This window comes from Cervus canadensis, chromosome 2 (assembly GCF_019320065.1).
Source record: "Cervus canadensis isolate Bull #8, Minnesota chromosome 2, ASM1932006v1, whole genome shotgun sequence".
NCBI classification, from domain to species: Eukaryota; Metazoa; Chordata; class Mammalia; order Artiodactyla; family Cervidae; genus Cervus; species Cervus canadensis.
In genome coordinates this window covers 104,270,566-104,298,265 of record NC_057387.1, presented here as the reverse complement: position 1 = coordinate 104,298,265, position 27,700 = coordinate 104,270,566, and the positions used below count along the sequence as shown (strand labels likewise).

Genomic DNA, 27,700 nt, shown 5'->3' with positions numbered 1-27,700 from the left:
CCCTTATGGCAGAAAGTGAAGAAGAACTAAAGAGCCTCTTGATGAAAGTGAAAGAGGGGAGTGAAAAAGTTGGCTTAAAACTCAACCTTCAGAAAACTAAGATCATGGCATCTGGTCCCATCACTTCATGGCAAATAGATGGGAAAACAATGGAAACAGTGTCAGACTTTATTTTGGGGGGCTCCAAAATCACTGTAGATGGTGACTGCAGCCACGAAATTAAAACATGCTTGCTCCTTGGAAGGAAAGTTACGACCAACCTAGATAGCATATTAAAAAGCAGAGACATTACTTTGCCAACAAAGTTCCATCTAGTCAAGGCTATGGTTTTTCCAATAGTCATGTATGAATGTGAGAGTTGGACTATAAAGAAAGCTGAGCACCGAAGAATTGATGCTTTTGAAGTGTGGTGTTGGAGAAGACTCTTGAGAGTCCCTTGGACTGCAAGGAGATCCAACCAGTCCATCCTAAAGGAAATCAGTCCTGGGTGTTCATTGGAAGGACTGATGCTAAAGCTGAAGCTCCACTACTTTGGCCACCTGATGCGAAGAACTGACTCATTTGAAAAGACCCTGATGCTGGGAAAGATTGAAGACAGGAGAAGGAGATGACAGAGGATGAGATGGTTGGATGGCATCACCGCCTCAATGGACATGAGTTTGAGTAAACTCCGGGAATTGATGATGGACCGGGAACCCTGGCATGCTGCAGTCCATGGGGTTGCAAAGAGTTGGACATGACTGAGTGACTGAACTGATTCTCAACCATTATTTTTTCAAAATTTGTGCAGCATTAGATACAACTGACTGCCTTCCTGACAGTCTCTCCATTTTTGCCTTCCTGGTTTCTTTGTATCACTTTGGTTTCCTTTCTCCCCTGTCTCCTCTCCTTTGGAACAGCAATCTTTGGGGCTTTGGCCCTCTAGAGGGCTTCTGCTGTCACTCTTGTTTGAGGAGTTGTGCTATGGTGAAAAGAGGACCAGCTCCACTTGTGATTAGCTCCATTCTAAAAATTTAGGCTTCTGATTAACAAAGAATAACATTTAAAGTTTTTTCATTTGCCTCTTTAAACCCTTGCTCCATGTTCATATATTTTGGACAAAGAAACTGAACACTGTATGCCCTCAAACTCTGTGGTGTTTTTTTCCATTTCTACTCATGCTGCTCTTTACTGAAGTGCCTCCATTCTATCTCTACTCTTCTAAATGATACTCAGTCTTCTGTGATTTGGGATGCTGGAAATAATCCATAGTAGTAAACATAGTAGTTTGTCAGTATCCTCTCCATTTGTACTTGTCACTGCCTGTGTAAAATAAAATTATAATATTTGTGTAAAGTTCTTATCTCCTCTCTAAAATCTAATTTTCCTAAGAAAAATGATTATTATCTGATGTAAGTCTCCACTAACAGACCCTATATACCAGTAATGAATAGTTCTTGAGTGACGTAGAGATCAGTTTACCCCAGAATCAATTCAGAATTTGTTTTGCCTCCTTCATGTGAAAAAAAATTTTTTTTCTATTTAATTCTGTTCATGCATGTGTACATACTAAGCCATGTCCAACTCTTGGTGACTCTATGGACTATAGCTTGTCAGGCTCCTCTGTCCGTGGGATTCTCCAGGCAAGAATACTGGAATAGGTTGCCATGCCTTTCTCCAGGGGAACTTCCCTACCCAGAGATCGAACCTGCATCTCTTATATCTCCTGCATTGGCAGGCAGGTTCTTTACCACTAGTGCCACCTCCTTTTTATTAGCTCCAAATCTCTAAATGTATGTCTTAAGGTTCACTTAGTATATTTTTTTTCTCCAAAGTTTTTATCCCCTGACTTTCAAGTAAAATGTCTGGAGCACAGTTAAGTACAAAGCTGTGATTATCTTTCTTGACCTCCAGAGACCAAAGAAAACACCTCCAATTGTTTTTCAAGCTTTGAGGTATTCTTTTCATTTTACATTTGTTATTCATGGCTTGATAGAAGTCTCATAATCATTGGGCTTACAGCTCTTGTTCAGGCTAACTGAAAATATTCAACTTCATACTTTCTTGAATTAGATACTAATAAGGAATAGGAGGAGGAGGGAATTCCTACAAACTTCATCTCTGTCCTGAGGGAATCAGAGTTTTTGAGCAAAGATCTTGCAGATCCTTGACTTAGGGATGTATTTGTTTTAAAAACAAGTAAAGTGATTGTTAAACCTCAACATTATTACTTATTTATCCTAGGCTAAGAGCAGAATTATTAAAGTGCTGTCTACCTCTTTTTTTTCATGTTTTTTTTTTTTTTTTCTAAATCTTTTCTGAGGACAGAATCTTTCCTGCTATCCTGGTTTCAAATAGGCATTTATTATAGAAAGAAACTCTGGACTAGGTCATAGTTCTGGGTCTTGCCACTTATCTAAGCATTTGACCTTAATCTAATACTTAATGTCCCTGAAGCTATTTCCTGGTCTGTAAAATGGCAGTAATACCTTACCCTACCACCTTCTTATGAATCTTATCAGGATCAAATTAGAAAATGTATAATAGCTTAAATTTATCAAGCTTTTACACCAGGTCTTGGGCAGTGCACTAAGTGCTTTACATGTATGATCTCATTTAATCTTCACACCAACCCCATATTGGAAGTAGTCATTTAACAGGTGAGAGAAATTGAAAAACTTTGCCTAAAATTCTATAGCTAGTAAGTAAGAGAATTAGAACTGGAACCTGTCATGCTAATTCTAGAGCTGAGCTCTTAACCAGCACACTCTATTACTGATATCCTTTGTAAACTACAAAATGCCACATAACTGTACAATAGTGTTCTTAGTTTGCAAAATAGGTCACTGACCAGTCGTTGGCCTTTACCATCACTGGTCTGGTGACCTCTTGCTATATGGAGCACACAAATCTTTGCTTCATTTTCCATTCCCTTCCCAAACTTCCCATTACTACTTTTTAGATGTTGATAACTAGACATAAGTTTTATTTTTAGTGATTTCTCCTTCCAGGGGTTTCACGGATCAGCTGCGGAAGATTTCCAAGGATGCAGGGATGCCCATCCAGGGCCAACCTTGCTTCTGCAAATACGCGCAGGGGGCTGACAGCGTGGAGCCCATGTTCCGGCATCTCAAGAACACCTACTCAGGGCTGCAGCTCATTATCGTTATCCTGCCTGGGAAGACGCCAGTGTATGGTAAAGATACCGTATTAAGATTGCATTTTTCCTCAGGTACTCTCTATTCCTTTCGGGGACTTCCCTGGCAATCCAGTGGTTAAAATTTCATGCTCCCAAGGCAGGGGACATGGGTTTGATCCCTAGTCAGAGATCTAAGATCCTGCTTGCCAAAGAAAAAATTCCTTTTAAAATTATACTAACACATATCCTAAAACTTTCAAACATAAAAATACATTTTATAACTATAGTCTTTAAAACTATGTATTGTTACTATAAAAAGAGAAATCAGGAGAGCAAACTAAATAGTTCAAGACTCTATGAAAAGAATTTCAGGGAAGGAGGCATTAAAAAACAATGATTAAGAGAAGAATTGTTTATTAAAAATGTCATTGAAATAACTTGGTATCAGTATAATGTAATGTTAAAAGCACAGGCTCTGGAGTCAGACTCTGCTGCTTAATACCTAGGTATTGCCAGGTATGCTACTTTTGTGGTACTACCTGAATTACTTAACTACATGAAGCCTGGTTTTCCTCATCTCTGAAATTGGGATACTATAAATATTTAATCCTTAGAAGGTAGTTGTAAGGGTTAAATAAATTTACATATGTAAACAGGGCTTCCCTGGTGGCTGAAATAGTATAAAGAATCTCCCTGCAGTGCAGGAGACCCAGGTTCCATCCCTGGGTCAGGAAGATCCCCTGGAGAAGTGAATGGCTACCCACTCCAGTATTTTTGCCTGGAGAATTCCATGGACAGAGGAGCCTGGTGGGCTGCAGTCCATGGGGTCACAAACACTTTTATGTAAACAGGTTTATGATAGCGCCGTGGTATAGTGAATGCTCAGTAAATGTTAGCTGTTATTAGGATAAACAAGCGAAAGCTTTTAAGAGTAATAAGTTAAAAATAAATCATTTAAACATGGAAAAACACAAAGAAAGTATAATTTTCAAATTACTGAATGGACTAAAATCATTTAAGCTTAGGATAATAGAATTGACATAAGAAAATTTATTTGACTGCATAAAAATTAAATTTTCTGTATATCACACATGTATAACTAAAATTAAAAGGAAACCATAGAACGTCAAAAATATTTGCAGCAAATGGAAACAACAAAAGGCTATAGTTTATTATTAAAGTATTCGTATGGATCTGTTATTGTAGTCAAAGGAAAAAATTTTTATATTCTCTTAGATTAATAAATGAAGAAAATAAACCAAAATTTCTCAAGAAAAAAACAGGTAAATATTTGAGAATATGTTGGTTTACACCAATAAAGAAATAAGGAAAAGTACAAATTGATAAAAGGACATTTTTATGCTACTAAATTAGCAAATGTATTTAAATACTATAATACCAAGTGATTGTGAGTATACAGTGAATCTAGTATTTAACATATTGCTGATGACAGTACAAACTGATAGTATCCTTTCATTGAAAAGTATAAAAATGTGTTTTCAGTCACCAATTAAGTATTTCTTATTCCAAAAATATGTTCAAAGGAAAGAATTCATAATATAAAAATACTCTGTGCACAAAATTTTCATAATGATATCTGTGACATTAAGAAACTACTAAGAACTTGTTTTAAATAGTAAGTTTCTGGTGGTGAAATAATATGTAGTGATTAAAAATGATGGTTATAAAAGTCAAAAGATATATTTTAAGTTGTGATAAAATACAGAAAGTATTACCTTGTTTTGTGTCCCTGGATATGTTCCAGTGTCTCCTAGTTTATAGTCTATGGGAACTTGAATAGAATTTGTACCCTGCTGTTGTGTGAAAATTGTATAAATCTTCATTGTGTTCAGTTGGATCATCATGTTGGATCATGATGCTTTTCAGGTCTACTGTATCCATTTACTTTTCTGTATATTCATTCTGTTAAATTTTGAGAGTTTGATATTGAAACTCCAACTAAAAATCTTAATTTACCTACCTAGAAACTAATTGTAATATATAGTGGAACTATATGTAACTTTGTTCTATATTTTCCAAGTCTCCTGTAAATGTGCTATCACAGTTCCATAATTTAAAAAATAAAAGAAAAAGGAAAATATAGAAGGTGTTAAAGAGTTTGTAAATCAAGGAAAGAACAAATAACTGAAAAAGACAAAGGATATAAAAGAAATACAAATGGTCAGTTATCTATGAAAAGATGCTGGGCCTCATTAGACATTAAAGAAAAGTGAATTAGAATAAATTCTTTTTCACCAACAATGATAGCCACTTTTGACAAAGATGTGAATAAGTATACCCTCTGATACACTGTTGCTGGGTGAGAAAGTTGATATTATCATATCATAGCCTCCACACTGATGTTCTTGCCTGCATTCTCTTTAGTTCAGTTTCAGTCTATTTTCTACACTACTTCACTCAGTGGATTCAGTGAGTGATTTTTCTAATAGGTTTTACTTTTTAGAACAGTTTTAGATTTATAGAAAAATTCAGCAGATAATATAGAAAGTTCCTATATACCTTCTTTCCCCTGTACACAGCTTTCCCTGTTTTTAACATCTTATATTAGAGTGGTACATTTAATGAACCAGTATTGATAAATTATTATTAACATATTATCCACAGTTTACATTAAAGTTTACTCTTTGTACAGGTCTGTGAGTTTTGACAAATGCATAATGTCATTATCTACTATGACAGTATCAAAGAATAGTTTCACTACTCTAAAAGTCTCCTATGCTCTATTTTACTCATCTCTCCCTCAATCTCCTCAAACCCCTGCCAATCACTGGTCTTTTTAAGTCTCTATAGTTTTGCCTTTTCTAAAATGTTGTATAGTTAGAGTTACATGATATGTAACCTTTTCTGAACTGGCTTCTTTCGGTTAGCAATATTTAAGATTCTATCTTGTCTTTTTGTGGCTTGATAAGTCGTTTCCTTTTAATGTTGAATACTACGTTGTGTGAGTACTACAGTTTGTTATACATTTACTTATTGGAGGATATCTTAATTTCTTAACAATCTTTGGCAATTATGAATAATGCTGCTGCAAACATTCACATGAGGTTTTTGTGTGGACAGAAGTTTCTAACTCAATTTAGTAAATAAGCAGGGGCACAATTGCTTTATCAAATGATAAGACTGCCAAAGACAGAAACGGTAAAGACCTAACAGAGGCAAAAGAGGTGGCAAGAATACACAGAAGACCTATATAAAAAAGGTCTTAATGACCGGGATAAGCACAGTGGTGTGGTCACTCACCTAGAGCCAGACATCCTGGAATGTGAAGTAAAGTGGGCCTTAGGAAGCATTACTACCAACAAAGCTAGTTGAGGTGATGGAATTCCAGCTGAGCTATTTAAAATCCTAAAACATGATGCTGTTAAAGTACTGCACCCAGTATGTCAGCAAATTTGGAAAACCCAGCAGTGGCAACAGGACTGGAAAAGGTCAGTTTTCATCCCAGTCCCAAAGAAGGACAGTGTTAAAGAATGTTCACACTACCAGACAATTGTACTCACTTCCCATGCTAGTAAGGTTATGTTCAAAATCCTTCAAGCTAGACTTCAGCAGTACTTGAATCATGAACTTCCAGATATACGAGCTGGGTTTAGAAAAGGCAGAGGAACCAGAGATCAAATTGCCAACATTCGCTGGATCATAGAGAAAGCAAAGGAATTCTGGAAAAACATCTACTGCTGCTTCATTGACTACACCAAAGCCTTTGACTGTGTGGATCACAACAACCTGTGGAAAATTCTTAAAGAGATGGAAATACCAAACCGTCTTACCTGTCTCTTGAGAAACCTGTATTTGAGTCAAGAAACAGCAATTAGAGCCTTACATGTAACAACTGACTGACTGACTGGCTCAAAATTGGGAAAGGAGTACAAGGCTATGTATTGTCACCCTGTTTATTTAACTTATATACAGAGTACATCATGAACAATGCTGGGCTGGATGAGTTATAAGCTGTAATCAAGATTGCCAAGAGAAATACCAACAACCTCAGATATGCAGATGATACCCTCTAATGGCAGAAAACAAAGAGGAACTAAATTGCCTCTTGATGAAGATGAAAGAGGAGAGTGAAAAATCTGGCTTAAAACTCGACATTCAGAAAACTAAGATCATGGCATCCTGTCCCATCACTTCATGACAAATAGATGGGGAAAAGTGGAAGCAGTGACAGATTTTCTCTTCTTGGGCCCCAAAATCATTGCAGATGGCGATTGCAGCCATGAAATTAGAAGACACTTGGAAGGAAAGCTGTGACAAACCTAGACAGCTTATAAATAAAAGCAGAGCCATCATTGCCGATAAAGGTCCATGTAGACAAAGCTATGGTTTTTCCAGGAATCATGTACAGATGTGAGAGTTGGACCATAAAGAAGGGTGAGTGCTTCTTTATTGATGCTTTTGAACTGTGGTGTTGGAGAAGACTCTTGAGAGTCCCTTGGACAACAAGGAGATCAAACCAGCCAATTAGGAAACCAGTCTTGAATATTCATCGGAAGGACTGATGCTGAAGGTGCAACTCCAATACTTTGGCTACCTGATACAAACAGCCAAATCACTGGGAAAGACCCTGATGCTGGGAAAGACTGAAGGCAAAGGAAGAGGGTGGCAGAAGTTGGATAGTGTCACTGACTCATTAGACATGAACTTGGGCAAACTTCAGGAGATAGTGAGGGGCAGGGAGGCCTGATGTTACTGCAGTCCATAGGCTTGCAAAGGGTCAGACACGACTTAGTGACTGAACAACCATAAGACTGTCAAATTGTCTTCCAAAGTGACAGTACCATTTTATTTTCCCATCAGCAATTAATGACAGTGCCTATTCATTCAGCATTCAGTATCTGACAGTTTTCTGGATTTTAGCAATTCTAATAGGTATGTAGTAGTATTTTGTAATTTTACTTTGAAGTTTGTTAATAATACATACTTGAACACATTCAATTGTGCTCATTTCACATGCTAGCAAGGTAATGCTCAAAATCCTTCAAGCAAAGCTTCAACAGTATGTGAACTGAGAACTTCCTGATGTACAAGATGGATTTAGAAAAGGCAGAGGAGCCAGGGATCAAATTGCCATCATCCGTTGGATCATAGAAAAAGCAAAGGAATTCCAGAGAAATAGCTACTCCTGCTTCATTGACTATGCAGAAGCCTTTGACCATGTGGATTACACCAAGCTGTGGAGAATTCTTCAAGAGATGGAAATACCAGACCACCTTACCTGTCTCCTGAGAAACCTGTATGCAGGACACGGAGAAACAGTTAGAACTGGACATGGAACAATGGACTGCTTCCAAATTGGGAAAGGAGTATGTCAAGGCTGTATATTTGTCACCCTGCTTATTTAACTTATATGCAGAGTACCTGTGCAGAATGCCGGGCTGGATGACTCATAAGCTGGAATAAAGATTTCTGGGAGAAATATCAACAACCTCAGACACAACTTAGCAACTGAACAACAACAATAACACATATTATTGAGCACCAGGACTTCCCTGGCAGACCATTGGTTAACGTTTTGCACTTCTGCTGCAGGGGGTATGAGTTCAGTCCCTGGTCAGGGAACTAAGATACAGCATATTTTGGCCATACTGTGTGGTATGGCCAAAATGTGTGTGTGTGTGTATATATATACATATATATATACATATATATATATATATAGAGAGAGAGAGAGAGCACCTTTTCATGTGCTTCTTTGCCATCTGTATATCTTTGATGATATGTCTGTCCCAGTCTTCTCATTTTTTAATTGATATGTTTGTTCTCTTATTGTTTGGTTTTAAGAGTTCTTTGTATGTTTGGATACAAGTTCTTTATCAGATACCTACTTGGCAAATATTTTCTCCCAGGCTCTGGCTTGTCTTCTGTTAAGCCTGTCTTTCATAAAGCACAAGTTTTAAATTTTAATGAAGTCCAAATTTAAATAATGTCATCAATATATTCTTTCACATATCATTTTTGGTGTTATATTCTAAGTTTTACTTTGTATAATCTTTTAGTAGTTTTATAGTTTTCTTTTTTACATATAGGTTTATAATCCATTTTTACTTAATTTTTATGAAAGGTATAAGGTCACATCTAGGTTTTTTTTTTTTTTTTTGCACATGGATTCCAGTGGTTTCAGCACCATTTGTTGGAAAGATTATCTTTTCTCCATTAAATTGTCTTTGCTGCTTTGTCAAAGATTGATTATATTTGTGTGAGTCTGTTTCTGGACTCTGTTTTGTTTCTTCTGTCTGTGTGTCCATTCATTTGCTAACACCTCATTGTCTTGATTAATTTAGCTTTGTGATAAATCTTGAAGTCAGGTAATGTCAGTTCTCTGACTTTATTTTTCTTCTTCCCTGTTGTATTAGCTAATAAGTCTTTTGCCTCTCTATACACACTTTAGAATCAGTTTGCCGATAATCACAAAATAACTTGCTGAGACTTACTGGGATTACATTGAGTCCGTAGATCAAATTGGGAAGAATTGACATCTTAGAATTGATATCTTCTATCTTTGAACAAGGAATATCTCTTTGTTCAAAGCTTCTTTGATTTCTTTTATCAAGAGTTTTATAGTTTTCCTCATTTAGATTTATATTGAAGTATATATTTTTTGTTTTGTTGCTAGTATAAATGGTATTGCACTTTTAACTTTAAATTTTAGTTTTTCATTTTTAGTACTTAGGAAAACAGTTGATTTTTTGTATATTCACTTTGTATCCTGTAACCTTGCTAAGTCACTTACTTGTTCCAAGAAGCTTTTGTCAATTTTGGGGGTTTTCTGCATAGACAGTCATGTTCTCTGTGAACAAAGGCAGTTTTATTTTTTCCTTCGCAGTCTGTATACTTTTACATCCTTTTCCCTGCATTAGCTTGGACTTCCAGTAAGATGTTCAATAGCAATGGTGAGATGAGACATCCTTACATTGTTCCTGACCTTAGTGGGGAAACATCTAGTTTCTCAGCAATAAACATGAAAGCTGTAAACCTTCTAGTTGTTTTTTTATGAAGTTAAGGAAGTTCCCCTCTAATCCTAGTTTGCTGAGAGTTTGTATTATGAATGGATGATGGATTTTTTTCTACATGTTTTGATATGATCATATGATTTTTCTATTTTTTCTCTTAATATGACCAGTTTGTTTGTTCAGTCATTCAGTCATATCTGAGTCTTTGCGACCCCATGGATTGCAGCATGCCAGACTCCCCTATCCTTCACCATCTCCTGGAGCTTGCTCAAACTCATGTCTATTGAGTTGGTGATGCCATCCAACCATCTTGTCCTCTGTCGACTTCTCCTGCCTTCAGTCTTTTCCCAGCATCAGGGTCTTTTCCAATGAGTTGGCCCTTCGCCTCAGGTGGCCAAAGTATTGGAGCTTCAGCTTCATTCCTTCCAATGAATAGTCAGTGTTGATTTCCTTTAGGATTGACTGGTTGCATATAAATGGGACCAGTTACTTAATTGATTTTCAGATGTTGAACCTGGCTGACCATAGGTTTAAGCTTTGTGTGTTGGGACGACTCACAAATCCTGCTATCTGCTCAGTTTTTCTTCTGGTACATTCCATGTAACACTCCATGTAAAAGAGATCACAAACTGGATCTCTGCCTACTAGAGCAGACATTTCTGCTACTCCTTAGCTATAACCATGAGAACACCCTGCTTTTCCATGACAGTAGGGTAATACCCCTGACACCATCCACCTACAATGTGGGAAACCTCGTTTTCATCCCTGGGTTGGAAAGATCCCCTGAAGGGAGGGTATAGCAACCCACTCCAGTATTCTTGCCTGGGAAACCCAATGGACAGAGGAGCCTGGCGGGCTACAGTCCATGGGGTCACAAAGAATTGGACATGACTGAAATGACTGAGCATGCAGGCAACTTGTAGTGTTGTTTGGGTCTTAGTTTTTTTTTTTTAATCTTCTCCCTTCTATGGTTTTAAATGAGCATTTTCTATTATTCTATTTTCTCTCTTCTCTTATATGAATTATCCTTTTTTGAAAAATGTTAGTGGTTTCCCTAAAATTTGCAGTATACATTTACTAGTAATCTAAGTTTGCTTTCAATAATTCTGTACCACTGCACAGATAGTGTATATACCTTGTAACAGAGTATCAGTATTCCCCTTTTCTCCCTCCTGTGCCTTCCAATATTGCTGTCATTCCTTTCCATACAATACATTGTTGCTATTATTATTTTGAACAACTACCTATTAGTTCAATTAAGAATAAGAGTGTAAAATATTTTATTTTTTATTTTTTCCTTCTCTGACCTTTTTTTGTATGTATAGGCCTGGACTTCCAACCTATATTTTCCTTCTCTCTAGAAAACATCTTTTATCATTTCTTTCAGGGCAGGTCTACTGTCAACAGATTCCCTTAGTAGTTCTTTGTCATATTTCCTCTTTATAAAAAAAAATTTATTTATTTATTTTCAACCATGCTGGGTCTTCGTTGCTAGGTGGGCTCTTCTCTAGTTACGGCGAGCGGGAGCTACCTTCTAGTTGTGGCGTGCGGTCTTCTTCCTGCAGAGGCTTCTCCTGTTGCAGCGCGTGGGCGCTAGAGCACAGGCTCAGTAGTTGTGGCGCACAGGCTTGCTTGCTCTGCAGAACGTAGGATCCTTCCAGACCAGGGATCAAACCCAAGTCTCCTGCACTGTCAGGCAGATGCTTTACCGCTGAGCCACGAGGAAAGCCCCCTTCACTTTAAAAATATATATATTTTCTTATGCTTACTTATGAATCAGTTTATCCACTCATATAGTTTCAACTGTTACATTGTTCTGGAATTCTTTTTTTTTTTTTTTTTTTGTTCTGGAATTCTTATCTTTCAAAACCAGCACTTTCATAGCCTTCATCCTATTTGTTTTTCTCATAGAAAATCTCATCCATTTGCCACTTTAAGTTTAATATTTGTTTCTTGAGTGCTGCTGCCTGTATTTCAGCCTCTACTGTAGCCCTCCCTCTTTTGCCAGAACCCTGGAATCTCTAGATTTATCTCATGTTGGTATAGGTGATGCCTTCTGTCAGTCAGTCGCTTGGTGTCAGCTTTGATTTTGGCCCTGCCATGCAGCATGTGGGCACTTAGTTCCCCTACCAGGGATGGAACCGGTGCCCCCTGCACTGAGTCACTGGACCACCAAGAAAGGCCCTGGTGTCAAATTTTGATTGTAGTTTTCATTCTTTCTGATATACTATTTTCAGAGGATGTTCTTTCATATACTGTTTTCATAGGATGTTCTTGAATTAACTATTTTTTAACAAGTTTTGGTGTGTACGCATGGTAAAATATACATAACAAAATATACATAACATAAAATTTACCATTTTAACCATCTTAGAGTACACAGTTCAGTGGCGTAAAGTATATTCACAGCACTGTGAACTATCACTACTGTTCATTTCCAGAACTTTTTCATCATCTCAAACAGAGTTCTGTACCCATTAAACAATAGCTCCCCATTCCCCTGCCCACCAGCCCCTGGTAGCTTCTGTTCTACTTTCTGTCTCTGTGAATTTACCTATTCTAATAACTTGTGTAAATGGAGTTGTACAATACTTATCCCTTTGTTCTTGGCTTATTTCACTTAGGGTAATGTCCTGGAGGTTTATCTATGTTGTATGTATAAGAATTTTATTCCCCTTTTTTTGTGGTAAAATATCTATAAAACATAAAATTGACCATTTTAACAAGTATACAGGTCAGTGACATTAAATACATTCGTGTTGTTGTACAGCCATCACCACCATCCATCTCCAGAGCTTTCTCATCCTCCCTAATTGAAACTCAGCACTAACTCCCCATCTCTCCTTCCCAACCCCTAAGAACCTGTATTCTACTTTCTGGTTGTACGAATTTGACTATTCTAGTTACCACATATAAATGGATTATATAGTATTTGACCTTTTGTGATTATTTATTTCATATAGTATAATGTCCCTCAGGTTAATCCGTGCTAGAGTATGTATCAGGATTTTCTTCCTTTTTAAAGCTGAATAATATTCCATTGCATGTATATCCACATTTTGTTTATCTATTCGTCTATCAGTGAGCACTTGGATTACTTCCACCATAATGCTGCTTTGAACATGAGCATACAAGCTCTCTGTTCCAATCCTTCCTTTCCCTTCTTTTGGATCTGTTCCCAGAAGTGAAATTGTTGGATTATATGGTAATTCTGTTTTAGTTTCTTGAGCATTTGCCTTACTGCTTTCCATGGACTCTGCACCATTTTACATTCCTATCCAGCAATGGACAAGGTTTCAGTTTCTCCATATTCCTGCCAGTACTTGTCATTTATCTTAGCCATCCTATTGGGTATGGGGTAGTATCTCATTATGGTTTTGATTTACATTCTTTAATGATTAGTGATGTGGGATATCTTTTCCTGTGTTTGTTGACCAATTGTAGATCTTCTTTGGAGAAATGTCTATTCAAATCCTTTGCTCATTTTTATTTGGATTGCTTGGGTGTTCTTCGTATTGAGTTACAGGAGTTAGTGTGTGTGGTTTTGTGTGTGTGTGTGTGTGTTGTGTTTTGTTTGTTTGTTCTTGGCCGCACTGCACAGCTTATGGGATCTTAGTTCCCCGACCAGGAACTGAACCCTGGTCCTTGACAGTGAGAGTTTGGAGTCCTAACCACTGGACTGCCATAGAATTCCCAGGAGTTAGTGTTTAATTGTTCCTGCAGTTAATGGCTTCATCAGTTTCTGCTTCTAATAAGCTGATCTTGACTGTGATTCATTGTATTCATCTGTTTCAGTGGTGGCAGTTCGCTTTGTTACCTCATTTCTCTGATGGATCTAAGACAAAGACAAATCAGTGATTTTCAGTTTTGTTCAGCTTTTTCTGTTGTTGTGAGGATGGAAGTGATGACTTCTTATCTTTTATGTGTTAGTGCTATAGCCAGTGTCCAGAGTACTATTTTTAAAGTACAGATCTGATTTTACCACCTTCCCTATCACCCCCACTTCAGTAGTTTTTCATTGTGCGATTGATAAAATTGACATTTAAGATTATCTTCCAAGGGTTTGCATGTTCTAATCCATGACTTCTTACCTCTTCAGAATTCATCTTCTTACTTTATGCTTTTTTCCGCACAGGAACTCTTTGATTACCCTCTTTCTTCTACCTGTATTGCTTCTCATAACTCTCTTCCACCCTTCACCAAGTAAACACACATTCTTTTTTAGTTGAGATATCCCTTCCTTGGGGGGAAGCTTTTCCTGACCTCCCTGACAAGGTCAAATTCTCTAACATTTATTGTCTTTTAGCACCTTGTTACCACTCCTTTGTGTTACTTCACAGTTGTGATGTTAAATTTAAAATTATTTAACTAATGCCCATTTCTCTGACTAGACTATAAATTCTATGAGGGCAAAAACAGTGTCTCTCTTGACTTAGCATTGTATCCCCAGAGCTTCACACAGTGCTAGCATGTATCAGATGACTCAATAAATATTTGTTAAATGAATTAATAAATCTTTTTGAAGGGTGATTTTTCAGTATCTATAAAGATTCTACCTATAGAAATTTATCCTGAAGCTATAGTTATACAACCAAACAAAAGTAAATATACAAAGATGTTATTCATAATGTTCTTTGAAATAATAGAAATCTATTTGATATATTATTGATGAAATAATAGAAACCTATATTCAGTTCAAAAATATGTCATTGTGTAAATGGTTAGATAGGAAAAGGAAACAGGATAAAGAAAGGGACAGGATAAAAGCCTTTATACTGTAATACCTCTATATTTCTAAATTAAACTTTGGAGAATAGGATTGAAAGCTATAAATATACTGTGATTATAACTGCATTAAAATAATACAGATGAGAATATTACTGGAAGAAAGTACAATTAAATATTAATAAGGGTTTATGTATGATGTTTTTCTCTGTGGTTTTTCAGTTGTGGTTATAGTATTTTCATGAAGACAAAAATATACTTTCTTATATATGAAGATAACAATTGGAGGGACTTCCCTGCTGGCCCAGTGGTTAAGACTCTGAGCTCCCAATGCAGGGGGCCCAGGTTCAATCCCTGGTCAGGAAACTGGATCCCACATGCTGCAACTAAGACCTGGTGCAGCCAAATAAATGAATAAATAAATTAAAAAAAAAAAAGAAAACAACTGGAAAAATCATCACTAAATGCTTAAGCTGATCTTCAAGGCAGAATACTTTATATTTTAGGATTATCTTTCATATTTTATAATTGTCTGTTTTAGAGCAGAGTTTTCAGAAATCCTGGAAACAGTTAATTCGAAAGATCCAGTTTATTTTAATTGGCTAGACATCAGTTTAAAACATTTAAGACAGAAATTATATTACTAATTGCACTCTTGAATGCCCTCAAGACACTAGACATTTATATAGTCAAATAGGGCAATATAGGGAATTCCCCGGTGGTCCAGGGGTTAGGGTCAGTTGGCTCTCATTACCAAGGCCCAGGTTCAGTCCCTGGTCGGGGAACTAAAATTGCACAAGCCAAGCTGCGTTGCCAAAAAAAAGACAGTGGACTATAAATTTTAATTACATTGTTTTAGTATTGGTATAATTTGGGGTGTCCTGTAATACCATGATATATTTCACAGGGGAAACATACAAAGCAGCGTAATGGTCAGGAAAATTTGACCTTTTTTAACTAGAGGTGTTTGTATTTGTTTCCTAGCGGAGGTGAAACGTGTCGGAGATACACTTTTGGGTATGGCTACACAATGTGTTCAAGTCAAGAATGTAATAAAAACATCCCCTCAAACTCTCTCAAACCTGTGCCTGAAGATAAATGTTAAACTTGGAGGGATCAATAATATTCTTGTACCTCATCAAAGGTAAGATAAGCTAATCACCTAATAAGATATTCATTTTTTTCCATTAGTTTTCACACCTTAATTTTTCTACGTATTGCCATACCTAAGACCTATGTAAGAGACAACTTTGATGATTCCTGCTGTGGGAGAGAAGTAGAAGTTTCAGCAAAAAGTAAAGAGTTTTGATTGGCAAAATTTAAGAGACTGCTTTATGAAAAATCCCATTTTCATTTAGTACGCAAAGTTCCTCAGCTCTCGCTAGAAAGTATTGAGAACTTTATTTTTCAGATGCATCCAGCTTGTAAAACTTTTTCATTGTTTGATAGTCACCTTCTTCTTTTTTTCTTTTTTGGCTGCGCTGGGTCTTCGTCAGGTGGGCTTTCTCTAGTTGCATCGAATGGGGGCTACTCTTTGTTGTGGTGCTTGGGCTTCTCCTTGCGGTGGCTTCTCGTGCTGCGGAGCGCAGGCTGTGTGTGCGTGGGCTTCAGTAGTTGCAGCACGTTGGCTCCGTCGTTGCAGCTCCCGGGCGCTAGAGCGAAGGCTCGGTAGTTGTTGCACATGGGCTTAGTTGCTCTGCGACATGTGGAATTTTCGAACCCATGTCCCCTGCATTGGCAGGTGGATTCTTATCCACTGCACCACCGGGGAAGTCCAGTAGTCATCTTCAAGCTGGTGTCATGAGGCTACTCACCTAGAAAGTGAGGGGAGCCTTTCTTCCTCCTTTAGGAACTTCAGGTGGGGTTGGGGGAGAAGTGAAGTGAAGTGAAAGTTGCTCAGTCATGTCTGACTCTTTGCGACCCCATGGACTACACAGTCCATGGAATTCTTCAGACCAGAAGAGTGGGTAGCTGTTCCCTTCTCCAGGGGATCTTCCCAACTCAGGGATCCTCCCACATTGCAAGTGGATTCTTTACCAGCTGAGCCACCAGGGAAGCCCAGGGGTTAGGGGAGGGGACATGAGGGGACATGTCAATTAACTAAATCAGATAAATAAGTCATGTCAACTGCTGGGGTCAGTGGGACAACAGATGTTACTGTTACATCGCCAACGTGTCTAAGAGCTCTTAGGAAGGATGAGACATGATGACCTAGAAATAGGGTGCTGGGGAAGAGACATAATGTTATTTGGAGAATTAAACAATAGGTTTCCTTGTAATAGTTAAAGCAACTAGGGCTCTAAAATGTTAAATGTCTTGTTGACACAAAAGCTCTTTTTTTTCTGTTTTTCCATACTGTCTCTATTTCCCCTCCCTATTAAATATATATGATATTCATAAATAAGATGAATATAGAATGTTATCAAGCCCAAGAACTAAGAGAAATAGTCATTTGACTTTCAAGAATACAACTTTAAAATAAAATGAACCACTAGCTACTTGATGACTATTAAATATATGTTACTCAAATTTTATACTTTTGTTTAAGGGTAGGGAAGTAGTAGACTCCCTTAATCCCTTCTAGTGTGGTTTAATGATTCTTTATCTCCTTTCAAGATTACATTGGCTTAAAATGTAAGTAGATTAAAGAAAAGTCAAGTCAAGTCACTCAGTCGTGCATGACTCTTTGAGACCCCATGGACTATAGCCTACCAGGCTCTTCTGTCCATGGGATTTTCCAGGCAAGAGTACTGGAGTGGGTTGCCATTTCCTTCTCCAGGGGATCTTCCCTACCCAGGGATCGAACCCGGGTCTCCAGCATTGCAGATAGACACTTTACCATCTGAGCCACCAGGAAACCCAGATTAAAGAAAAGTTGATTTAAATTGACAGATTAATATGAGGAAATTTTGTCATTTTATGCCTATTATGAAGAATGCTAGCAGCAACTGCCCTTTACAACCACCAGCACAGCTGCTTAAGGCAGAAACTGTCTAAAAAGGATCTTCTCTGTGCTGTGCCAACAGCTTGCAGTTGTGCTGCCCTAGTGTGAAACAGATAAAGCATAATGAAAAATTTATCTAACTCTTGTTAAAAATGTGTTTAAGACCTTCTGTGTTCCAGCAACCAGTGATCTTTTTGGGAGCAGATGTCACTCATCCGCCAGCTGGTGATGGGAAGAAGCCTTCTATTGCTGCTGTGAGTATTGGGCAGGTTTATCTTATCTCAAGTTTACATGAAGATCAACATTTTGGTTTTAACTTTCTGAATTTTAATGACATTTTCTTTGACATAAACTTTTGTAAATATATATAAAGTTTTAAAAATACATTTGTAAAAAAAATAATATTAAAAAAAATAAAAATACATTTGTGAAGTTTTACAGATATATGTATCTTTATGTAGATCTATCCAGAACCAACTTTCAAATGTTGTTTGGATTTTTTAAAAGAATGATTATTCTCTAGTTCGGAGGCTACAGGTTCCATATATATCTATTAGATCAAGTTTATTAATTGTATTACTCAACTCTTCCATGTCCTACACAGAAATTTGTCTGTCTGGCCTCTCCATAATTGCATATTTTCAGTTACTTTTTATAATTCAAAGAGTTTATGTATTTCAGTCTTGTCTTTGTTACAGAAAGATGCATCATATACAAGTTTGGTGCATTGCTTTTTTTTTTTTTTCAGTATAAAATATCTTTCACCTTTGTCCAGATTAATACTTTGCACTTGAATTCTTTAACACTGCTCCTCTTAACATCTGCCTCTTCTATCTCTTGCCTACCTTTATTTATTTTTTAATTTTCATTTTTAGTTGTTCTGGGTCTTCGTTGTTGCAAAGGCTTTTCTCTAGTTGCAGTGAGTGGGGGCTACTCGCTAACTGCAATGCATGCTCTGCAACAGACAACAATATTAAGACACAGAAAGAAAAAATTAAGATAGCTATTCTCAAAACCAATATTAACTTCTCCAGTGACCAGATACAAAGCATAAATACAACACAATAAGGCTGAGTATAGAGTCAGGCCTTTTTATCTAGGGCATTGCAGTAAGAGAGGAAAAATTCTTTTAAAATTTAGGAAGCATAACAGTTCTTAAAGTGAAAGTGAAAGAAAGTGAAAGTCACTAGGTCATGTCTGACTCTTTACAATCCATGGAATTCTCCAGGCCAGAATACTGGAGCGGGTGGCTGTTCCCTTCTTCAGGGGATCTTCACCAACCCAGTGATTGAACCCAGGTCTCCCACATTGCCGATGGATTCTTTACCAGCTGAGCCACCAGGGAAGCCTGAGAATGCTGGAGTGGCTAGCCTACCCTTCTTCAGGGGATCTTCCCTACTGAGAATCGAACCAGGGTCTCCTGCATTGCAGATGGATTCTTTACCAACTGAGCTATCAGGGAAGCCCCCCAAAAAGGATGCCAAAATCATCTGAGTATGACTTTTGGGGTGGTTTGCTAAACTGTAAGAGAAATCAGGTGTTTGAATGGTGGTGGTTTAGTTGCTAAATCGTGTCTGACTCTTGGAGACCCCATGGACTGTAGCCTGCCAGGCTTCTCTGTCCATGAAAGTTTCTAGGCAAGAATACTGGAGTGGGTTGCCATTTCCTTCTCCAGGGGATCTTCCCCATCCAGGGATCGAACCTGGGTCTCCTGCATTGTAGGAGGATTCTTTACCAACTGAGCTACCAGGGAAGCACAGGTGTTTGAATGGATCCTCTTTTTTACTTTTCTTCTTCCTCTTCTTCTCTTTATATACATCTTTTTGTCTTTCTATCTTTACTAATATTTAGGTTTACCAGCAACATCTGTAAACTAGAATTAAATTGTTAAATGTAAAGTGCAGCCTACTTAGAGGAAAATAGTTTTCGACCCTAGACTGGGTCTTTTATTCTGTTCTTCACTGGAATTGTCTGTTTTCATTACTTTCAAAATGAACAGTGATTGTTAAAGTTACAGTAAAATACACATTTAAATGAAATCTAGGTACTTCTTTTCCAACTTTTTATGGTAAAATTCATATTCATACACTTTTGATTACCTTAATTTCCATTTTTTTTTTTTACTTCTTCCAACCTAGGTTGTAGGTAGTATGGATGCCCACCCAAGCAGATACTGTGCCACCGTCAGAGTTCAGAGACCCCGACAGGAGATCATCCAGGACCTCGCCTCCATGGTCCGAGAACTTCTCATTCAGTTTTATAAGTCAACTCGGTTCAAGCCTACTCGTATCATCTTCTATCGGGATGGTGTTTCAGAGGGGCAGTTCAGGCAGGTTGGTTGCCTGGGCTTCTCCCATACTATGGTTATGTCAGGTACTGTATTTATAATGTAGTGTCTAGTTCTGAAGTTAGGAGCCTTAATTAAGTTGAAAGCTCCTACAGTCAAATTTTGACCCTTCTTTAGATTTTCCCTTTTAAAGTGTTTATTGCGAATGTGTAAGCCTTGATCGGTAAGACCATGCCCTGGTAGCAGTCAGGATGAAATAAAGAAGTATAAAAAAAAAAAAAAAAAGAAATAAAGAAGTATAGTTAGCTATAAGTTAATGAGTTAAGAAACTGAGTCTAAATCACTATCTTACTTTGAACTTTGTATAGAATGACTGACTCTATCAAATCTTCCCATTTCATCTTCTCTAGGTATTATATTATGAACTCCTAGCAATTCGAGAAGCCTGCATCAGTTTGGAGAAAGACTATCAACCTGGAATAACCTACATTGTAGTTCAGAAGAGACACCACACTCGACTGTTTTGTGCTGATAGAACTGAAAGGGTAATCTTGCATCTGTTGGAACACTTTTTGTCTCAAGCAAAGGTTAAATCGTGTGGTTCATAGAGCACTTAACAAAGGTTCTTTGCCAACAGCAGGATTTCTAACATATGGTAGTAAGTTACAACAAAACAGCTTGATTATGAGTATAGAAGCATCAAAACAGGATAATTTTTTTAACCTCCTAGAATTTCTAGGAGCACTCCAAATGTTCAGAATCCCACTATATGTTTTTGTTGCTGTGAAGAACCTTAGAGTTGTTTTTCTTTTTTTTGGAGTTTTAAAATTATTCTTTTTATTCATATTTTCCCTCAGTGTTCAGAAGAAAAAAGTTACATCCTAGTTTCAAAATCTCTTGTAAAAATTAATTTTACAAATGAGGGACATTCTAGAGTGATTAGTGAAAATTCATGCAAGCTAACTTTCATTTCCAGTGCTTTGCCTCCATCTTTCAAACCTTAGAGCAGAGAAATCAGAATTGCAAGGGTTAGTGTCCTCTTGGGGAGAGGGATCATTAGAAAAGACTGAGAAAGCGAGGAGTGTGTCTTGTCTTTGGTATATATTTTGATACCTGGTCTTTGATTGCACTCATTGTATAACTTTGGGCAAATAACTTAAAATCTCTGTGCCTGTTTTTTTCTAAACAAATTTTGGATAGCATTAATATTTTCCTTATTTTGGGTTTTTGAAAGAATTTTTAAAAATTAAAACATGTTAATATACTTAGAATGGTGCTTGGCAGATGCCGAGCATTCAGTGGAAGTTAACTAGTTGTAGGATGGTGGTGATGGTGGTTGTGATGGAGAAAGAGGGCATGATGACGGGCACTGTTCTGGATCTTTTTTATAAGTTTAACTCATTTAGTCCTCACAAACAACACTATGAGGTACTTTATTATTATTATCCCCATTTTTCACAGGAGGAAACTGTGGCACATGGAGGTTAAATAACCTCCCAAGGTCGCAAAGCTAGTAATGGGTAGAGCTGGGACTCAAATTAGGCAATCTTTTAAGGCAGTCTGGCTCCAGGGTGCTCTTAATACTGTCCTTTACCACATCTCTCACAGCAGTAATGGTAGTTTTATTTTGGCCTCCATGTTGTTCAAGTCCTTTGCCGCAAATTACTAGCTACATTTCTATACCTAGGAAACCAAAGCTTTCTTCAGAAGTTGGATTAGGAAAATCTAAGTTAGATTTAAAGATTTCTTGCAACTGGTGTTTAATCGTGCCTTTCCTTCATTTATTTGCTTCTCTTTCACCTTTGCTTTCAGTACCTCCTAATCATAATAGATGAGAGATAATTATAAATGAGGAAATAGGCACAGCATTTATAATAGGAATTATAAATGAGGAAAGGAAAACACTGTGTCCTAGATTTCATGACTAGAAACTCGGTGGCGCTGTGATACAAACCCAGGCATTCTGCTGCCCCTGTAAATAAGAGTAAAGCTTTTTATATATGTATTTATTAGGAGATCTGTGTGTTAAGAATAGGCATAATTTAGTAAGATTATGAACTACTTCCTTTGTTTTGTGACTTGGTGAAGGCTAGCTGGCTGCCCCGCAAGGCTGTAACTCAAGCCCCCACCTGGTGGCGGTCCTTCACACAGCAGAAGGAATATCTGAGTCAGTAGGATAGTTTCTGATTTGTTAGCCTTATAAACCTCCACTTATAATTAATGATTTTAAATGTGTTAGGGATAAGGAGGTAGAGGTAAGTATATATATGCGTTTTAAATTGTTTTGTTAGGAGCCTTTCATTATCAGGAATCTGTACCTGTTTCATTCACATCATGTATTACTTAGAGACAATCATGGTGTCTGTTTCCTTATGAGATGTTGAAACTGCTAATATGAAATAAAAGATACAGGGCCTTTGTAGTCATTTCCGTGTTTGACTGTCAGTTCTGGCCTTCACTGTATGCTACTGGGAAAGTTACTTTATATTCCTGAGCCATAGTTTGCCCCAAAATGGAAATAATGCTTAACTTGCAGGATTATCAGAATTAAAAATAATGTATGGAAAATCCTGACATATAAATAACTACCAAATGGTGACTCTAGTTGATGTTGTTGTCAGCATCCTTTCACTCTAAAAATATAGGGTTCTCTGAGAAAAATGCTAATTTTCATAAGAATTACACATTCAGAGAACCTGCTGTGCATGGATGTTATAAATTGGAGCACTTAAAGTTACTTCCTAAAAAAATTTTTTTAAGTCTTCAACCCATATTGGGATCAACTACCAGCTAAGCATCCATAGAGATGAATAAAACTTTGTTAATCATCTCTCACTTTAGCAACTTTTAAGAATAGGAACTAGGACTAGAATAAGGTCTGCTCTTAATGCCTTCTCAAGTATTATTTCAAGCTGGAAGTAGTGAAGCATGGGATCGGCCTGTGTATTTATATCTTTTTACAAGTGCCTTCAGATACATTCTTTACCTTTGTCTTGTTTGTTTAAATTTTGACCAAATGAATCTAGGTCGGAAGAAGTGGCAATATCCCAGCTGGAACAACGGTCGACACAGACATCACACACCCGTATGAGTTTGATTTTTACCTCTGTAGTCATGCTGGGATACAGGTAAGCCCAGACTTTGTGTGAAGTGATTCAATTCAGGAGCTTCCATTCTTCTGTATCTCAGAAAAAGGAGAAAGAAATATTCTTTTTCACACTTCAGATTGTTAGGTGAAACTCTCAGTAACTAAATCGTATTCCCTTTTTCACATTAAGAAGGACTTATTTCTATGAAAATACCAGAATATGAGTAGTTTAATAGAAGTCATCTCCCGAAGCTGGGTCTTTAATTTAATGTAACCTTTTAATTTAATGTAATCCTTTGATGTATTCTTTTTGATGATAATACATAATTTGACACATACATAATAATACATAATAATTTGATAATAATACAAAGTTTTCATAGAAAACTTTGATGTTTATTGGCAGATATTGAGCATGTGAGAGAGTTTAGTTGTAGAATTAGAAACTTTTAAGTTTCAGTTAAATAACTTTTTAAGTCTTTTCTTATTTTCAGAAAATCTTTTTTTTGTCAGTTTGTTAGCTATACTTAGTAGCACAAAAGCTGTAATTCAGTGCTTCTCAAACTGCTCAGCAACAGAGGGTGAATCCACATTCCCACGATGTCTGAGAGATTGTAGCCCTAAACTATGTTAGTTTACTTGCTATTGATTAAAGTAGAAACTTCAGGAAGGTACGCCTAACTGTATATCTTAAAGCTTTATGTGTTCCACATACAATAACCCCAGTTTCACTCTTAGGGCTTTAAAGTTATTGTCCCATTCATTTATATATGTCCTTATATCTGCTCCTCTTTACAATCAGTGTGGTACATTTTTATGGTGGGTTGTAACAGCCAACAAATCAAAGTTAAAAGTACCTTCTGAGCTAATATCTGTATCATTTGAGTACGTATTTTAACCTTCTATTTCCCTCCATGTATCCGAACACTACTGCTGTAACTTCTTAATAAATATAACATAGGGGAGAAAAAGATTCTCTGTTCATGTAAATTTTAGAAATGCTGATTTAAAAAGTGGGGGGGTTTTCGTTTTGTTTTTTTACTTTAGAACTTTTGGATGCTATTCACATGCAAATGGTTATTATGAATTTTCAAGACAGGACTATATCTCCAATGTATTTAACCAGAAGCTTTAGGGACCAGTATTTTGAGGGGACACCAAATTGAAAATTCACTCTAGTCAGCAAATAACCAGGAATATTTCACAGGGACCGAAGACCATTCTTTACATGTCTTCCCAGATTTATTAGAATTTCAAACTTCTCTGAGATCAAAAAGAGGAGTCTTGGGACGTCCTTGGCAGTCCAGTGGTTAAGACTCCATGCTTCCACTGCAGTGGGCGCAGATCTGATCCCTGGTTGGGGAACTAAGGCCCCCCGTGCTGCAGAGCATGTCCACAAAGAAAAAGAAGAATGTTCCCTCCATACCCACGTTGTTGGGAGTTTTCATTATAAATGGATGTTGGATTTTGTCAAACGCTTTTTCTGCCTCTATTGAAATGATCATATGATTTTTATCCTTAATTTTGTTAATGTGGTCAAATCACATTGACTGATTTGCAGATATTGATCCATCCTCACAACCTAGAATAAATCTGGGCTTCCCTGGTGACTCAGACTATAAAAAAAAAATCTGCCCACAATGTGGGAGACCTAGGTTCAATCCCTGGGTTGGAGAGATCCCCTGGAGAAGGGAACAGCTACCCACTCCAGTATTCTTGCCTGGAGAATTCTATGGACAGAGGAGCCTGGCAGGCTAATAGGGTAGCAAAGAGTTGAACACAACTGAGTGACTTTCACTTTCAATCATGGTTTATGATCCTTTTAATGTATTGTTGAATTTGATTTGCTAATATTTTGTTGAGGATTTTTGTGTCTGTGCTCATCAGGGATATTGACTTGTAATTCTTTTGTTGAGACATCCTTGTCTGGTTTTGGTGGAAGGGTGATGCTAGCTAACTCTGTAAAATGAGTTTAGAAGAGTTTCCTCCTCTTTTATTTTTTGGAAGTTTGAGGAGGATTGCTGTTAATTCTTCCTTGAATGTTTAGTAAAATTCACCAGGAAAACTATCTGGTCCTGGACTTTTATTTGTTGGGAGATTTTTGATTACTAGTCATCAAAATCACTTTGATTCAATCACTAGTAATCAATCTGTTCAGATTTTCTATTTTCTGCTCCATCATGATTCTATTTCTAACCCATCTTCCATATTACTGCTGACATTATTGATACTTTATAAACCCCCAGTCTTTATCACACCTAAAATCTTTCCTAAACAAAGCTGTGCAGTGCTTTCCCTGCTGCCTACAGATAAAAGTTCAAATTCCTAAGCATATCATTCAGTCTCATTCCAGATATTCATTGCAATTCCATTTTTCCCCCCGTAGGCTCCGTATTCTCTTCATCTTAGTCGATTAGCTGTTCCCTAAATCTGCCATGGAGTTTGATGCCCCCTGTGTTTTGTTAAGGCTGTTCATTCTCTCTCGTGTCTGCTCAGCCCACCCACCCCCAAAAGGCCAAATATCCCTCATTCCCCTCTTGGTGAAGAACCTTCAGGGCTCACTCACAATTACTTCCTTTGGTATTCTTATACAGGACTAAGTACCAGTAATACTGTAACCACTTATTGGTTCTGTAGTTGTAGATGCTGTGTTTGCATTACTCCTCTACTGAATTATGTTTCCCAAGAGAGGACGAACTTTGGGCTTTGCTTGCTTTGTTTTTCTTTGCAATTTGCAGTCTGTAGCATAGTAACTAACATATAGGTGCTCAGTTAAATGTTCTGGGTTTTAAAAAGCATATAACATACAATGTACCATTGTAGCTATTTTTCAAGTGTATGGTTCTGTGGCATTAAGTAATTCACATCATTGTGCAGCCATACCACCTTCTACCTCTGGAACTTTTTCATTTTCCCAGACACTCTGTACTCATTAAATACTAACTCCCTGTAGCTCAGCTGGTAAAGAATCCACCTGCAATATAGGACACCCCATTTCCATTCCTGAGTTGGGAGCATCCACTGGAGAAGGGATAGGCTACCCACTCCAGTATTCTTGGGCTTCCCTGGTGGCTCAGCTGGTAAAGAATCCACCTGCAATGTGGGAGACCTAGCTTCAGTCCCTGGGTTGGAAAAATCCCCTGGAGAAGAGAAAGGCTACCCACTCCATAGTGGAATTCTACTGGAGAATTCCATGGACTGTATGGTCCATGGGTCGCGAAGAGTCAGACACGACTGAGCAACTTTCACTTTCAGTTTTCCCCATTCCCACCTCCCTCCAACCCATGATGATCACCATTCTACTTTCTGTCTCCTGTGAATTTCACTGTTTCAGGTACCTCATATAAATGAATTGTACAATATTTGTACTTTTGTGACTGGTTTTAACATAACATCATGAAGGTTTAAGGCTTCCCAGGTGGCACAGTGGTAAAGAATTCGCCTACCAGTGCAGGAGACACAAGAGATGCGGGTTCAATCCCTGGATGAGGAAGATTCCCCTGGAGAAGGAAATGGCAACCCATTCCAGTATTCTTGCCTGGAAAATCCCATGGACAGAGGAGTTTGGCGGGCTACAGTTATTGGGGTCACAAAGAGTGGGACATGACTGAGCATACACATACACACATGTTAGGAACATAAGCTTTAGAAACAGAAAAGTTGACCTTTATCACTTAAATATAAAGGACTGTGCCTTGGAAACATCAGGTTTCATCCATGTTACAGTATGTGGCAGATTTTTCTTCCTTTTTCAGACTGAATAGTATTCCATTATCTATCTATCTATACACACACTACCCTTTATTTTATTATTATTTTTAAAATTTATATATTTGTTACTTTTTATCTTTTTGGCCACACCATGCAGCATGTGGGATCTTAGTTCCCAGAACAGGGATTGAACCCGTGCCCCCTGCTTTGGAAGCATGGAGCCTTAACCACTGGACCACCTGGGAAACCCCACACGCTACCCTTTATTATACATTCAGCCATCAGTAGATACTTGAATTGTGTCCACCTCCTAGCTATTGAGCATGATGCTACTTTGAACCCAGGTGTGCAAAGATCTGTCCGAGTCCCTGTTTTTACTTCTTTTGGATATATACCCAGAATCAGCTAAATGTGTTTTTTTTTTTCCACTGGATTATTAAACTAGTGTTTTGTTAATGTACAAAGCTATGGTAAATATTTTTTAGAAGTTTGGAAATCAGCAGACTATTCCATTGCCTCCTGTAGGGTACCAGCCGACCTTCACACTATCATGTTTTATGGGATGATAACTGCTTTACTGCAGATGAACTTCAGCTGCTGACGTACCAGCTCTGCCACACTTACGTGCGCTGTACACGATCTGTTTCTATTCCTGCACCAGCGTATTATGCTCACCTGGTGGCATTTAGAGCCAGATATCATCTCGTGGACAAAGAACATGACAGGTAATATAGAAGCGTAACAAGCACAGATTCTCAGCCAAATCCAAATATGCTCTGTGTGTTAGGATTTTCTTGGGAAATGTCTTTTAAGTGTTTATGTGTAAGTGAGCATATATGTGCCTCTCTATTTG

The 27,700-nt window shown here is 37.5% G+C and overlaps 1 protein-coding gene and 1 non-coding gene across 6 annotated transcripts in view; one reads left to right on the top strand and one right to left on the bottom strand.

The window, feature by feature from the left end:
* The window catches only part of AGO3 (argonaute RISC catalytic component 3), a 128,205-nt gene that overhangs the window by 86,816 nt on the left and 13,689 nt on the right, over positions 1-27,700 (top strand). For all 5 annotated transcript variants that reach the window (XM_043461923.1, XM_043461925.1, XM_043461926.1 and 2 more), the window contains 7 exons: positions 2,991-3,175; positions 15,802-15,961; positions 17,925-18,015; positions 19,900-20,094; positions 20,459-20,593; positions 23,075-23,176; positions 27,373-27,572. In XM_043461923.1, coding sequence (XP_043317858.1) covers positions 2,991-3,175; positions 15,802-15,961; positions 17,925-18,015; positions 19,900-20,094; positions 20,459-20,593; positions 23,075-23,176; positions 27,373-27,572 — 1,068 coding nt within the window. The remainder of the gene's footprint in view (positions 1-2,990; positions 3,176-15,801; positions 15,962-17,924; positions 18,016-19,899; positions 20,095-20,458; positions 20,594-23,074; positions 23,177-27,372; positions 27,573-27,700) is intronic.
* Positions 27,020-27,092, bottom strand: TRNAW-CCA. Its single transcript has one exon. It is a non-coding gene; the product is annotated as a tRNA-Trp (tRNA).